The sequence below is a fragment of the Pseudopipra pipra genome, chromosome 7 (genome assembly GCF_036250125.1).
Source record: "Pseudopipra pipra isolate bDixPip1 chromosome 7, bDixPip1.hap1, whole genome shotgun sequence".
Taxonomy (NCBI): Eukaryota; Metazoa; Chordata; class Aves; order Passeriformes; family Pipridae; genus Pseudopipra; species Pseudopipra pipra.
In genome coordinates this window covers 19,589,576-19,606,270 of record NC_087555.1, presented here as the reverse complement: position 1 = coordinate 19,606,270, position 16,695 = coordinate 19,589,576, and the positions used below count along the sequence as shown (strand labels likewise).

Below are 16,695 nucleotides of genomic sequence, written 5' to 3'. Positions count from 1 at the left end.
CTAGGCTGTCAAATGCCAAGAACTAGATCTGGATACTATCTTGCCAGATCAGGAGATGCTGATGAAACTAATGATTCACCCGCTTCAGATTCAGGTATGGACAGAATACACACAGAAAAAAGAGTTGCTGTTAGATTCTTTTAACCCTAGTCATTTAAGTATATTCAGAAGTATTTAGCAAAGGGAAGCATGTCTTAATTGTGGAATGTCAAAATAACTATATGTGACAATAATAACTAGAAAATATTGAGTATAAGATAAACTTTTTTTTTCTTCTTCATATCTCCAAAATTAAATATGTGGCATTAGTTATCATACTCTGAGAGGTATATAATAATATTCACTATAGCACTTCCAAAAGGGTAGGAAGAACCAACCCTTTGAAAACATAGAACTGTTATGTGAATAGAATGGAGTGCAAGTTGAAAAGAAACACGAATCTGAAAATTTCTAATTTTAAACTCAGACTGAGTTCAAGAATGGATGCACTCTGCAATTTATTTTTATTTACAAATTTGGATTTATTTGTATATAAGTGACAGTGAGCAGTATTTTTAATCACTGCTTTTAGATCTAACCTCTTTATAACCACAATATCTTCATTTTTTGAGTACTTCTCATGTATAAATCACTTCATTTGGCTTTGATTACTTTTGTTGTCTGAAATGTGCTCTCATATTGAAGTGTGGTATCTGTCAGATGTCCCCGATCATTGCAGGGGGGTTTGATTAGATGACCTTTAAAGGTCACTTCCAACCCAAACTATTCTATGATTCTACAAGGAAGCTGCAGAGAGACTTTTCACAAGGACATGTAATGACAGGACAAGGGCCAATGGCTTTAAACTGAAGGAGAGTAGTTTAGATTAGGTATCACAAAGAGTAGTTTAGATTAGGTATCACAAAGAAATTCTTTACTGTGAGGTGGTGAGGCACTAGAACAGGTTGCCCATAGAAGATGTGGCTGCCCCATCCCTGGGAAGTGTTCAGGGTCAGGTTGGATGGAGCTTTGAGCAACTTGGTCCTAGTGGAAGGTGTTCCTGCCCATGGCAGTGGGGTTGGAACTAAATGATCTCCAACATTCCTTCCGACCCAAACCTTTCTATGATTTTTATGTTTCTGTAATCATATATTTATGATTTGCTAAACATTGAATTGAATAGCTGAATATCCCTGATATATTTATAATTTTTTATTTTATTTTCCCTGAACAGGCAAGTCTTTCTGAAATTCACAGCAACATGTGGGTTAGGAATGGTCTCCAAATTAAAGGACAGGCCATGACTTACGTGCAGTCCCATTTCTGCAATTCCATGATTGATCCTGATATTTACTTGCTACAAGTAAGTTATGTTTTCTGAGAAGCCAAGCTAATACTGTTTACCAACAAATATTGAATTAAATTAATTGAATAAAATTAATTTATTCTCTTTCTACAGGTCTGTGCCTCTAGACTGGACCCAGATTATTTTATTTCATCTGTTTTTGAAAGGTAAGGTTAAAAGGAGAGTGATCTTGTTCAATGTTGTGCTAGCTGTTGACTAATTTATACAATGTGATAGAAAAAGGGCATGTCTGATACACATCTTCAGTGGTACAATTCTGCCTAGCCAAAATGAACACTTATCTAAGGGCTTTGCTGAAAGAAGTATCTCTTCATTTTAAACAGGATTGGCTTTTGATTTACAGTGCTTTAATGAAGCTTCAGACTTTTTTTTTCTGAGCATCTTTAGGGTTTTTTAAGTTTTACACATGTTCATATGCTAGGATACTCCAGCCTGAAGAAGCAGATAAATAGAGCTGCAATAGTAAGAGACACAGAAAAGCTGTCTGCTTTTTGGGGAAAAAAAAATAAATCAGAGTTTGAAAACATTAATTTTCATTACCTTTTGTATCTTCATAAATGTAAGGTGTTTTCTTAAGGAGTAAATATCATTATAGCACATTGCATAGATAAATAAAAATCTAAATTTAAAAAGAAGATTTTCATGTGGTTTGTTTGCATTTTTTTCACTTTGTATTCATTTAGGTCATTGTGAATGCTATCCTGAGTTTATATTACATTTCACATTCATGTTTTAATGTTGGAGAATGATGTTTCTGCCTTTACTGTTTGCTCTGTAGGTTTAAGGTGGTAGATCTATTAACAATGGCATCACAGCATCAAAATACCGTTCTTGACTCAGAGCACGAAAGGTCCATGCTGGAAGGAGCCTTAACATTTTTGGTCCTTCTGTTAAGTCTTCGTTTACATTTAGGTAAGAATCACTGCTTTAGGAATACTTGTATGTAAATAACACTAAAACATGTTCATTTATATGCAGCACTTAGTAGGTGCCTTAAAGCTGATCAACCATATAGTAACTTGGAGCATTCAACACTTGGTTTCTTCTTTGCCAGTTATTTAATTTTAATCGCTTGTGGATTAGAAATAGATACAATATAACGGAGAAAAACAGCTTTAATGGAAGTGGGTGATTTGTATAGGTGATCACATGAAGATTCTCTGTCTTTTCCAGAAAGACAGCAGTTTTAATTTGTACCTGTCTTTTCTGACTGAGACTGTCTTTCATAACATTTGCACTCCCTCCTTTTTATCCTGTATTTTTATAGCACTGTATGATTACTTAATATTAGTTTGTATCAAGTTTGACATGCTTTTAGTGTCAAATGAAAACTGAATGTGTATTTTAAAATTGTGCTATTTTAATGGCTTTTTAAATTTTATTGTTCTAGGAATGACAGATGATGAGATCCTCAGAGCGGAGATGGTAGCCCAACTCTGTATGAATGACAGGACACACAGTTCATTATTGGATCTTATATCCTTGGAATACATTAACTAATGTGCATGAATGAGAATGACAGGTGCTGGAATAGTAATAGGATTTTGGAACTTGAACAGCATGTTTTTAGCTTATGTAATTAAAACAAATTGTGTAAAGGTGTGTTTGCACATACTTGTTAGCAAAGGCATTTGCTCCGTTTTTTTCCTTACAGAATATGCTATACTTTTTAATAGTTTAAATTACAAATAGTTTAAAATACAAAATGCTGTAATGCTGTTTTTATTATGTTTTTTAACATTGCAGAAGTCTTTTAACTGTGAGATACGAAGTCTGTTTTCCAACGACCTTGTAGAAAGTTTAGCCAAACATCACCTTTATCTGGGTTTGAGCCTTTCAATATCGCTATTTTTATGCCAGTATAAAAAGCAGCCAGTCTACACTATATTTGCTTTTGTTATCAGTAGCCGAAAATGCAAATAATAGCAATCCTGCATGTTGCTTTGGCATTGGAGTGAAGTGCTTGTGTTCTGGGGGAAAGAGTAGCAAACTCCAGGAGCTCTTCCTGCACAGGGATACAGTTCATGTTCCCAGACAGCTCATTACAGATGTGCAGGTTTTACTGCTATTAGTGTATTAGGTTCTGTAGGCAAATTAAATAGCTTGTCATGATTGCATAAAAGAGCTTGCAATCCAGGGGTAGGCATTGAGCAAAAATAGTAGGAATATAAAGATAGGAAATGAGGAGATCGAGAGTTACAAATCTGTAGTAAGAATTATTAATTGTTATGATATGACTTAGTAACTCAAAGATTTAGATGTGTAAAATAAGTGATCACTTAGAATGGTTCACTTAAGTGAATCACTTAACTATGTAAAATAAGTGAATCATTATACAAGCAATCCCTTTTCACTAAGCAGAAGTTTACTTATTTGTAAGTGCTACTCGTGTTTTGGAGTAATGTCTGTAGGTCAGTTAAGTATTGCTACCAAAAATGAGAACTATCCAATCCAAGATGCAGAATTACTTTTTGTGTTCATGGATCCCAAGCTATTTACTTGCTTTTTCTGCCCTTAGCTGTAAATGCAAAATATTCTTCCTATGAAGAGAGACAAAATGTTTGTAAATAAAGGCAAGTGCAAAAACTTTATATACACTAAAGATAGTGGGTTTTATTTCACATTAAGTACCTAATGTCTTGAGCCAAGCATATAGTAATTGTCTTGCTTTAAAAAGTTTACTGTCCTAGCTAGGAGGCTTTGCTTCTCTTCAGTCACAGTTACGGTTCCTAGCAGCTGGAGGATACAGACCTCTTGTGGTAAGCACAGAGCACTGCCGAAACGTGGTGTGAAATGAGTGACTGAAAATGTCAAGAGAGGAGTAAAATGGCTGTGGCCTGCAATTAAGTTCATTTTGCTTTCCTTAACACAGACATTACATTCCAGAAAACCCCAATCCCAAAAGTGGTATTATTCCAGGAAGTTTAAGCTTTGAATCAGTCCTGTCAGCTGTTGCTGACTTTAAAGCTCCTGTTTTTGAACCTGGAGGTTCCATGCAACAAGGAATGTATACACCTAAAGGTATGGCAGTCTGTGTTCCCTTGCAGCATACTCGGGTAAGATGCCTAATCAGTGTTTGTTTGGCTCTGTTGTTGTGGGTTTTTTTCCTTAAAACCTACCAAACAATGTTAAAAACCCCACCTCATCCTCCCCACAAAAAACCCAAACCCACTGCCACCACTAAAACCGCACAAAACTTATTTGACTTTTTCATTATTGTCTACTGCTTAAATTTAAGAGCATTGCTAAAGACTGTCAATAGTCTTTAATAAATTCATTTTGATCTAGGCTGAAAATGAGCTTTTGCATTACTCAGGTATCCTCAGAAAACAAGGGAAAATGGAGAACTGAAGAATTATTTTATTTTACTGATCTGCATACTTAATTATTTATATGATTTAAAAAAAATCTGATTTTCAATAGTTTAGAACTGTTAGCACCAGTGAGATGTCAGTTGCAAAGATACTTTCTTTGAATTTCTTCACATTTTGATTATTAAAGATACCATGATTCTTTATTTTATTTTGCTTAACAATATTAGTATCCTGTGACATTTCCCACAGTCAGTAGTGAGGGTCTAGAACAAAGTTCAGGCTAAGCTGATTATAGAATACTGTTCTATAATTCTACAATGCATACAGTGCAAAAATGACAAGTGTCTTCCCCGACCAGCTTGTCATCGAAATTGGACTCAACACAGCATTGGTGTGAAAGGAGTGAAAGAATTTAAGAACTTAGCATTCCATTACTGTTTCCTGTCACTGAGCAGATAAGCCTGTAGGGATCTGAAATGCTCCATGTGCTCTGGTTGTGCTTCAGCTAATGGCAAAGCTGAAAAGGGTTTAACTCCTTCCTCCCCTGCGTCCTTCCCTTGAAAACTGTAAAGGTTGAGGTTTCACAATTTTGAAAGCATTTGGTTTGTAATCTTTTGTGGATTTTTTTTTTTTTTGGCAGGGCGAGGGGGGGGGCGGGCAAAGGAGTTGATGTAGGAAGTAGTACTGTACTAACTTGTTTGCCAGCTTTTATACTGTGAGACTGGTCAGTAAAGGTCTTTTATACAAGTTAACAACTGATAAAGTAATTTTGAGAAACCAGAGTTTTGAGAATTGATTCATCCAGGTTCCTTGATGTGTAATTAGGCAGCTTAACACCTATGTATTTAAAATAACTTTGTTTTAATGTTATGTAAACTGCATTTCTTTATATCATATCCCATTTTTGGAGGTTGTGAAATGCTGGTATTTTTCATAACAGAGTTTGAAGGAAAGAAATGGATTATGGTATTTTTAATTATAAAACTTTGTATTTAGGGAATCTAACGCTAGATTACAGTATTTGGGTGTTGTTTTTTGTTTGGATTTTTTTTAACTTCAGATAAACAATTTATTCCAGAGGAAAACTGTGTTAAATATCTCATTTATAGCGGTAAATACTGAAGTAATTTGTAGCACTATACAGAATAGCTTCTTCTTACGGTAATAAAAAAAATCAAAAAAGCCTTCTGCAGGAATAAAAGCTGGCATGGTTTTCTTTGCTATTCCCTCTTAAGTGTTCATACTCTCCATAAGACTACATAGGTTCTCAAAACCTTGGCTTTTAAGAATCGTAGTTTGTGGCCTGTCACAGTTAAAGCAAGTCATGTTGAGATCCATTCCCTCTAATCCTCTAATCCCTTGTTTCCCTAAATTTGGGGGGGCTGAAATCTACTTTATATTCACAGATCCCTAGATTTTGCTTCCATTAACTATCAGTAAAACAACCCAAAACAACCAACCAACCAGAACAAACCAAATTCCAAAAACATGTTCTTCTGATTCTCTGTAGATTTGTGTGCTGACGATGAGCTGTGTGTGCATTTCCAGTATTCCCTATATGGCTCCCCCACTGAGTCCTTTCTTCTCATTGTGCATTAGCAGCCCACACAAACTTAGTCTGTATTTCAGACTGCAGTAGTTAACTCTGTCCAGAAAAAATGGATGTTTCTCAAGCTAAATTTGATCATATTTCATATATAATGGAAACTATGCTGAGTGTTCTCTCTCAGCAGCGTATGAGGATCTCTCTAGAGCTGTAATCTTAGCAGGGGTTAATATATAGAGTATAGACCATTATACAGGAGTATAGGCCACTTGTCTTCCTGCCTGGGGAAAATTAATCTCAGAAGTGTGGCAAAGCTGATTATTTTTGCCTGTGAAAAGTTGGAAGAATGTTGTAAGCACTTGTTGTGTTGTGTTATTCCTGCTGGTGGAGCTAAAATTCTGTGTCCGCTGGGTTTCTTCCTCCTTTTGGGGTCATTGAATCTTGCCTTCACATTGCTGTGTTATGAGAGCTAAACACTTCAAAACAATTAATAGAACGAACATCTTTTTTTGACTCTAGGTTGGAAACCTAGTTTTGTTTTTAATAACTTGTAAATAGAAAAAAAAGGCAGTTACATGGGATCTCTTTATAGACTGTTCTGTGTTGGCCCTGATCACTTTTCTGCGATTGCTCTGAAAAGCCACTCCTGATGTTACTTTCAAGCTACTAAATTAAACAGATGTAACCTAGATTTTAATGCCAAAATAACACATAGGTATTAGTTAAAAAACAAAGGCATATTTGTAAAGGATTGGTCACAGATATCATTTTATATGAAACTTAACCATTTTCAAGACTGAACAAAAGATTGTGGTTTTGAGGTCACTTGGTTCACTATGCTTAATGGTAAAATATCATCTACCTGCTAACTGCTCTGCAGTCTGTACTTCTGATTTTCAAGAGGGCTTGTGCTTATCATGTACCAAGTGAAAAATAATTTAAACCTTTTCTTACATGTACTTGGAAATGAAAAAGAACAGAACAAAATGTGCACAGAAAAAGTGTTTTGAGAGTTGTTTGGGGAATTTGTTAGTAGAAAAGAACTATTGCCTTAATAGAGTTATTTTTTTGTTGTTTTGAAACAAATCAAAATTTCACAAGAAATATTTTTCTATCTTGATAGTGGTAATTATTAATATAGTAGGTATTACTAGAGTTATTAAAAATTGCTGTAGTTTGCTGAAATAATTATATAATAGAAAATCACATAATTAAAGCTAGTTAAAAAGAGACTCTTAGAATAAGATGTAATGTCTTTAAAAAGAATGTTAACACGTAATTTCTTTTAAATAACAGCTGAAGTTTGGGATAAGGAGTTTGACCCTGTCATGGTAATACTTCGAACAGTTTACCGTAGAGATGTGCAGTCTGCAATGGACAGATACACAGCATTGTAAGTTGGATCATTTTTAGAAATGTAACACCATATTGTTGCTCATTGCACAGCACATTTTTTGTTTTCACTGTCTGGTAATGCTAATCATTTTGTCAGTGTTTTCAGGCCCCCCAGATTTGTCCTGGAGTAAATAGTCTACAAATTTCCAGGCAGTATCAGGGTTTTGGCTATTTTAGTCTGTTAGTCTTCCATAAATATTTAAAAATATATCTGAAGTGCCACAGAGAAAGTAGTGAATGTTGTCACAGCTAAAATACTTAACCAAAGGTAGTGTTTAAAAATCAGTTACAAATTATTTAAAGCAGCATTATCTGTTTTTATTTATTTTACACTTAGGTACATGAAGCGCAATATTACACTGTCCTGTGTTTTGATATTGTATTGAAGACAATCTGGTTTTTTCCTGTGTATTCACTCATGATGGAAACCATAGGTGAATTAAATTCTGATGTACAGGAAAAAACACTGGTGAAACTCTTTCAATTCTAACAAGCAAGATGATATGGTCTTAATTCTGTTCCTTAACATTCTGTCCCTTACAGCTGTGTACTCTTACAGATTCGTATTTCAGCTGATTTGTCTTTTATTTCACACCTTGGGAGTAAAAATCAAGATTAAAAATCCCTTATAATAAATGTAATGAAATAATCCTCTGCCCCTGTGGTGAGTGAGGTAGTATTCTACTAAGTAATTGCTTTGTCTGTTGCACTGGATTCCACTTATTAGAAGTATCGGTCCATATTGAAGTTAAAATTTAATTTTTAAATTCACAGATATGATAGCATTGATACTGTCAATTGTAGCTAATTATGGGTAGCGTTTCCTGGTATAGCCTATAACCCATTCCTCCACGTGTGAGTTTTCTTTGTTACATGACCAATGTGGTTTTGGGTGCAGTCAAGTTTTCTCTCTCCTCTGTGTGCCTCTTAGAATGAAAATGGAATGCCTAAATTCCTAGCTGTAGCTAAAAAATCATTTAACTTTATAAATAAAGGTCATTTACATCAGTGGTAATCCACAGAAAAATAACACTGGAGTCAGTTTGATCTTTTTGGAATGCTACTTAAATATATTAAATGGCTTAGAAATGCTTATCATTATAATGTCGGTCTAAACAATAAGAATGCAGGATATCTGTAGCAGTGGCAGTTGTCTACATTATTGCACTGTAGATTTGCAATATTGCACATGTAGAAACATTTTCAACATTTAACATTTGTTTCAACAGTTTAAAGCAAAGTGGTAAATTCCCTGGAAACCCATGGCCTCCGTACAAGAAGAGAACACCACTACACCCAAGTTACAAAGGTCTCATAAAGCTTTTGCACTGTAAAACCCTGCACATCGTGCTCTTCACACTTCTTTACAAGGTACAGTCATGATTCTCATTAAGTCTGGTTTTTTACTTCCACATTTTTTACAAAAGTCCTTAGAAACATGATTTTAAAAGTTTATTTAGAGTAATCAGGTTCAATTTTTTGTTTATTTGCTATGTCCAGTATGAGATTTTTTCCTTCCACTTCCATTATTTCATGAATGATTAATTCATATATGCACACACTAAGTCAGGTACCCAAGTGGATGAACAGTCCTCCTCTACTTTGAGGAACACTGTCTTAACCATCAGAGTTGTGATTCAAATTGTTCTTCCATGACGGTCCCAAGGAGCACAGTGGCATGAGTGATGTTCCTTTGGCTCCCCTTGCAGAGTTTTAAGGCATCAGCATCTTGTTCAAATATATGCAGCCTCAGTGGTTTATATCCTCAAGAGCAAATAGGACTTATAACTGCAAATGGTTCTAACATCACTGCCCGGGCACATTCTGGCTTTTGACAATGTTATAGCACTTGTTTTTTAGGGCTAATTGATGTCCTTAAGTTGTGTTTGGTTTTGTTGTCAATACTTGACTGCTGTCTTTAAGAGAAGTGCATCCTTTTTCAAGAGTCCATTCATCAGAAAATGGGACTTGGAATCTGTCTCTGCAGCACTTCCTAAGTACAGAGCCAGAGGAGGGACTGTAGAAAGTGCTTTGATTGAGCAGTGCCTTTGCTGGGCAGACTTTCCTTTTGTGCGCTTTTAAGTGCTCTCAGCTTCCCTAAAACTATTTTGCTTCCCTGTTAAGCTTCTGTTGAATAGAAAATAACTGTTGTAATACAGGAATGCTGCTGAAGGAAAGAAGGGCTTGGGATTATGTAGAAGATGAAGTAATATTTTGATATGGAACAAAAATGGAGAAAGTAGGGAAGGAATGCATTATCTTTTACTATCTTGCTCATTAGTTCTTTTTTGGCTGCTTTTTCTCTTATTCCATCAAGAACCTTCAAGGACTTAAATCTTGAGAATCTTAACATTTCTGGGTTGCTGTTTTAGCTGAAATGCCAAATGCTTTTCTACCAGATTTATGGATGGTAGAAAATACATAATGATTTATCCTGTGGGGTTGGCTTAAATGATGTCTGGTGTATTTGTGAAATTTTGCCAATTTGTCACAGCCTTTATTGTATCTCTTGACTTTTGAGACTTCCTACAGAAGAACAGTAAACTACATTTGATGAGTTTACTTTTCAGAAGTGTTGGTCAGCATGACTTTTGATTCTGACTGATACAATTGCACATGCTCTTCATATTGACATAATACTGAGTCCCTTTTTTAATTAAATAACCTCTATAATCTGAGATTTGGTTGGGATTGATTAATTCAGGTGCTCAAGCATTTTTTAGAAAAGATATTGTAAAACAATGTATTTTTTAAAGGATTTTATCTCTCTGATGTTTTTAATGGGTTTATCTACTTAGGAAATTCCTCCCATTCAAAACGAAGTCATATCTAAAACTTTATTAGGCTACACTCTGAAACTTTTTATAGTAGCCTGTCTACAATGAAATTTTAAATATATTTTCTCATACACTTCTTTTTGGTCACTTGCAAGTTTTTGCCATTTTTCTTTCCTTTAAATCAGAATATTCTCAAGAGGAAAGCTCTCCTGGTTTTTAGTTTCAGCAGCACTGGTTCTTCCTCTCAATGCATTAAGAGCTGTGTTAGAAGAAAGATATGGGCATTTATTAATTTAAAGATAAGGTTGTTTATTATTTGTAACTAAAAAAGATGATGTGCAGGTTGTTGTGAACTAAGTTCATATTGACCCTCTGAGGTTCCCAGTTATTTAGGCATCACTTGTAGGACTAGGGCCTTGTGAGGCCTTATGTGATGGATCACATGAAAAAGGGAGGGAAGGCATGTGGCTCACAGTAGTGGTGTCTGTGCAGCTTTACCTGCCACTTTGGAGTTAAAGTACATCACAGCTTGAACTAGGAATAACTTACAAGTTTTTTCTGACTGGAAAGATGTAAAATTAAATTTTGCATTTTTGGTGATGATCAAAGGTTAGTTTTTTTCTAAACCTCAGAATAATTTTTAAACAACTTAAAGAAAATATATAAAACCTGAAGAGTCCAAAATGTATTATTCAGAACACTTTTTTTTAAGTTTAGATGTATTGAAGCTTTAATCTTCTAAGATGTGAATGTTTTTCTACCTAGATATTAATGGATCATCAGAATTTATCTGAGCATGTGCTTTGCATGGTTTTGTATTTGATTGAGCTGGGGTTGGAAAATTCTCCAGAACAAGAATCAGATGAAGAGGTAAGAATAAATACCATATTTTTCATTAAAATATAAAGGTATTGTCTAATGATTCATTATTTTTAAAAAATATTTTACCATAGGAGTTAGAATAAAATATCTATATTTACTTATACAGGGAACAACTTAAAAAAACAAACCACCTCTCCCCCCCCAAAAAAACCCCCAAAACCAACCAAAACCAAAAAAAGCAAGACCAAACAGACAAACAAACAAACAAAAAAACCCAAAAAAACCCACCAAAAACGAACAAAACAATCAAACAAAAACAAAACCTCCATATTGTTGTGAAGAAGAATATGATATCATGTTACATTTTTCAACAGTTTCTCTATATAAATAGCCTGACAACACAGATTGATTAGATGGTTACAACTCTTTAGGTTAGTATTTGAAATTGTGTACCAAAAAAAAAAATTAAATTATTGAGTCAAAAAATCATTAAAATTTTTAGATTTTTCAACTGAAACCTTTATTGCTAAAGATCTGTATCTTCTAAAATATGTGAATTAGCCAGAATTTTAACTCTACTTTTGATGAGAATTTGAATATAAAGAGTCATTTTTGTGATTTCAGATTCCCTTCTGTTATCTGACTTCCATAATTTTTTTTATATTTAATGTTGCTTTTATGTCTAACGATTTGCCACATTTTTTTTTTCAGAGATTGACTTCTGTACAGTTCTGATTTTTTGTATTAATCTTAGATTGTATGGCTTTGGATTACACTCCATAGCTCCTTCTACTTCTGCTAGCTAGCACTTATGGCTGTATTTGATTATATTCAAATCAAGTATTTAAATTCATGTATTTATCAGCCCTGTGGTCCTCATGGACCACAGTCATAATTTTTAAGAGATATATTGGCTTCATTGAGTTACATGATGTTCAACATACTGTTCCTATCTCATGGAGAGATGATGGCCTCTAATACAGTTATAAAAGCAACACAAGTTATTTTAAAACAGAAGAGAAAGTATACTAGGGTTTTTTTAATTGTTTTAGGAATCTGCAGGTGGACAAGAGCGTTGCCATGATAGTTGGTTTCCAGGTAGTAACTTGGTTTCTAACATGCGTCACTTCATTAACTACGTCCGAGTAAGAGTACCAGAAACTGCTCCAGAGGTGAAGAGGGAACCACCTGCAAGTACGAGTTCTGATGGTTTGGCTTCATCACAAGTAAGTATATGCAAATGCTAGTCCTTTCCCTAGACTAGATTAAGTTGTTGCCTGTTTAGGCTTTTTTGGTAGGATTTTTGTTACCGTTTTTATCAATTTCTTGGGGTATTCCTTTTCCTTTGGTAATTTTTCCTAAGTGTACTGATAGCAGAAATAGAAGTTATTTCAAATGTTACCTCTTTCCAAATGATATATTTAATGACTTTTTTTATCCTCAATCTACCAGAGTTCAAGGCGGAAGAGCCTCCAGAGAGAGGTAGATCTGTGTGCAGTTTGTTCTCCTAAGCAATTAACTAGCAACGTGGCTTTAATTGTGCTCATCTTAACATTCAGTGGAATCTTCTAATTTTCCTGAATTCCTTTTAAATTCATATTGCAAGAACTTGTGCTTTTTTTCATGTTCTTGATGGTAATCTTAGGTAGTAGATTTTAAGCAACAAAATGACCTTACAGTTTTAATACGTATTTTGAAATAAAAGCTTTCTATCAAATATCAAGTGTCATTGATGGCATACTGCTTGAGCTCTGTGTTTAGGCCTGCTTTGTCTCGCCAACATATTACTAACATTCAATAATATAAAATAGTCTTAGCTTTCTTGAATCTAGGTAAATTTAACCTTACATTGAAAGTGCATTTGAAATGATTAGTAGCGGTTTTTTGTTGTTTTGAAAAAAATGAATACGTAAATGGTGGGATCCTGAAAGATTTATAGCCAGTAGATGATATAATTTTGGTGTCAGGATTGTATGCCAGATGTAAGGAAATACAACGTTGTGGTTTTTTTGCACATTAATGTCAGAAAAATAGACAAAATCTAAAGTAGGGAGGGGATATGAAATAGATTAAAATATAAAGGTAGGTGAGAGAATTGTCAGAATCCCATTTTTATATTTGATGTCTGAAGTATTTGATCTCTCTTAACTGCCCAGCCTTCTGAGAGGGAGAGAGTAACGTGTTTCTGCTATGGGTTCAGCATATGTATCCTTAATTTAGTACTGAAAGCAAGAGCAGTATAAGATGGAGAAATCTGAATGGGCTCTGTCATTAATGTAGCTGCAATCATCATATCAAGTTCTGCTTGCCAATATGGGTATGTGGCTTCTGGATCTCAGCTCATAAATCCACAGAAAATGGACAGTGCCATGGGGATGTGTGTTCACCTGTGTGGCATTAGGAGTTACGTTTTACAGCAGTGCTCTGTAGACTTCAATAAAGACGTTTAAGTGACATAAAGATACTGAAATTACTATTGTAAAAAAACTAAGGAAATATTACTTGGAGAACAGACAAAACCAGTTGTTAGTTGTTTTGGTATGGATATTTCCGTTTTGTACTTGGCTTTTTATGCAGCTGCATATAACAGACTTGTATCAAAATATGATATGCAGGCTTAGTATTTTGCTGTCCTAATTTTCAGTACGTTTTGGGAGGGGAGAGGAGTCTTTTTAAGTTTTGTGCTTTTCCTCCTAGCTTAAAATATTTTCTAAGGTTTTGTGAATGTATGTTGTTTATTGTATTTTTGCAAATTAATCGTTATGATTTTTCCCAAGAATTCGGGGACAGCTCAAGTGTTCAGTTTGGTCGCAGAACGTAGGAAGAAATTTCAGGAGATCATCAATCGGAACACCAGTGAGGCAAATCAGGTGGTTCGGCCCAAAACGTCCATGAAATGGTCAGCACCTGGTGCAACTCCACAGCTAACCACAGCCATTCTAGAAGTCAAGGAAAGCATACTGTCCTTGCTGATTAAATTGCATCACAAACTCTCAGGAAAACAAAACTCTTACTATCCTCCGTGGCTGGATGATGTGGATGTTTTAGTCCACCCAGAAATTCCAAGATACTCTCACGGTGATGGAATGACGGCAGTAGAAAGAATTTTATTGAAAGCTGCTGTACAGAGCAGATTGAATAAACGTATAATCGAAGAGATATGCAGGAAGGTGACACCTCCTGTCCCACCAAAAAAGATTAGTTCTGCAGAGAAGAAAACTTTGGATAAAGAAGAAAGGTAACATTAATAACAAAGTAAAGAGGCAGTAGGAAATTGTGTGTTGTGCATCTGTTGATTGATCTGTCTCTAGGTTTTTGCATGAATTACATATTAAAGGAATAACTTAATTCTACAGTTTTCTTTATCCATTTTAAATATACATGATTTACATAGATACTGGGGTGGGATCTGCACCTTGTATTTTAGATCTTTAAATTAGAAAACTTTCATAATAATTTGGTGTGATACACATGCTGACCCTTTATGTTGCTGTATATACTGCTCGTGTATACAAAGGTGTAGAATTAAGATTGTGTTAGTTTTTGTGGCTTAACCTTAAGATGAGTTAGAATTTTTATTTGTGTTGTCTGTTCATTCATATGCACACATCACACCATGATTGTTTTTGACCTTTGTTTAATATATTTGGGGTTGGTAATTCTACCTTTTTTGCTTGTCCGAGCCATTCAATTTTAAAAGTATGTTTTTAATTTTTTTTTGTAGGTTTTTTTTTTTTTTTTTTTTAATAAATTCATATTATCTTATTATGTGTCCTGAAAACCTGCAAGCCAGTTGTCTGTCTTGGGCTGAAATGTTTTGGGGAAAAAGCTTGGACAGTTTTGAGGTTGAGGTTGGGGCATAATGAGTCTTGAGAGCCCCCAGAGCACTGGCAGTATTGAAACTGAATGCAGAGAGCCTGCTTCTCTCCTGTTGTCAGCAAAGCTTGTATTGCCATGAGAGTCCTAGGGAAGAGGAATCACTAGTTCAAATGCCTAGAGGACAGCAACTAGATCTTAGAAGTAGAGGTGAAAACTAGGACTGGTAGGAGCAGTGTTGAAACTGGGACTAGAAGGAGAAACCTTATGCCTTCTGATCAATGTACTAGTGAGCAAAGGACAAATGCCAGGTCAAGTGAATAGCTGATGTGAGAAGACTCAAACTGGCAACTGGGGATGTTAGAGAAGAACTGGGTTGTCAGGACAAAAATATTCAGAGGAAAGTAGCAAGTGAAAAAAAATTTAATGAAAATCTCGGGAAGAATGGGGTCTTGAGAGTCGATAGGAGAAGAAGAATGTAGAACAAGAATGGAAATGTCTGGAGGGCATGAGTAAGACAGAGATTGGCATTTGGGGGATGTGATAGAGTCAGCTGGAAAGAAGAGTAGGAGTCTGGAGTAGGGCAGTGGGAAGAGACTGACTACTGGTCAGTGCAAAAGACTGGAATGTGGTATTTGAAGCAAGAGGACAGGAATAGTGTTAGAAGGTTGGGGCATAGAAGGTTCAGGTCAGAGTACTTACCACATTAACGAAAGCAGAGACAGAGCACAGGCTAGGATGGACAAGGAGATGATTGAGTGCTTGTTCATGGAGTATTTTGAATGGTTTATGTAACCAAACTATATGAGTATGGATCTAGAAATTTGGGTAGAAATATGCAGCCATCTGACTCAGTTGTTTTCTGGATTACCTTTTTTTATCCTGCTATTTTTATTTATTTGAAAATAATATTATCATTAAATTCTTGCAGATATGTCCAGGACCTACACTGTACTTGAAAATTACACATAACAAAAAAATGAAAAATAGATTTAATATATTCATGTGTTACATACTTTACAAAGTAAAATTATTGTTTTCTTGCCAGTGTTTAGTTAATAGTTTCAACATCCCTTGTAATAGTTCAGTAAATGAGAGAAACAGTCAAGGTTTAGCATGTAAAATTGTCTATCAGAGAAAGACACAATGAATGGCTGCTTTAGATAAAACACAGCTATATCTTGGACACCTAATCAGTATTGTGGTACTCAGTAGTGCTAGATTTATGTACAGAAGCACAAGAATCGATGAAACAAGTAACTTTTCATATAGAAAACAGGTGAGGTGTTTCCTTTCCCTCTATAAAGGATGTGATATTTTCAGGGATCTGTTGGAGGCACTTTAAGTTTTCAGTTAAGGTCAGGGGCTAATGTAATGATGAAAATAAATGTTTTCCGTTCTTTGTTCTGAATTATTATTATCTTATTCCCAAATTTTTAGTGGTATTAGTGGACAGCATGGTAACTAAAATGACTAAACTCATGGGCTGATGGTGTTCATGCAGTCAGGCTGCAATTTTTACTTTTTTGATTGTTTTGTTTTAATTTTCCCCCCAAATCCAGTTTTGTGTCAGTGAAGACCGAGCAGATGGTGCATGTTAAATGATCACCCTTTTTGGTTACTTCAACATATAATGATGAACTTGGTATCACTCAGGCAATGAATTGTTGCCATAGAAAC

At 35.0% G+C, this 16,695-nt stretch overlaps 1 protein-coding gene across 6 annotated transcripts in view; it reads left to right on the top strand.

Moving 5' to 3' along the window:
- The window catches only part of UBR3 (ubiquitin protein ligase E3 component n-recognin 3), a 102,417-nt gene that overhangs the window by 35,897 nt on the left and 49,825 nt on the right, over positions 1-16,695 (top strand). For 4 of the 6 annotated variants that reach the window (XM_064660898.1, XM_064660895.1, XM_064660894.1 and 1 more), the window contains 12 exons: positions 5-94; positions 1,214-1,342; positions 1,439-1,491; positions 2,124-2,257; positions 2,736-2,820; positions 4,224-4,366; positions 7,502-7,598; positions 8,830-8,971; positions 11,143-11,247; positions 12,252-12,425; positions 12,652-12,681; positions 13,977-14,437. In XM_064660898.1, coding sequence (XP_064516968.1) covers positions 5-94; positions 1,214-1,342; positions 1,439-1,491; positions 2,124-2,257; positions 2,736-2,820; positions 4,224-4,366; positions 7,502-7,598; positions 8,830-8,971; positions 11,143-11,247; positions 12,252-12,425; positions 12,652-12,681; positions 13,977-14,437 — 1,643 coding nt within the window. The remainder of the gene's footprint in view (positions 1-4; positions 95-1,213; positions 1,343-1,438; positions 1,492-2,123; positions 2,258-2,735; positions 2,821-4,223; positions 4,367-7,501; positions 7,599-8,829; positions 8,972-11,142; positions 11,248-12,251; positions 12,426-12,651; positions 12,682-13,976; positions 14,438-16,695) is intronic. The other 2 variants (XM_064660897.1, XM_064660896.1) reach the window with 1 other exon arrangement.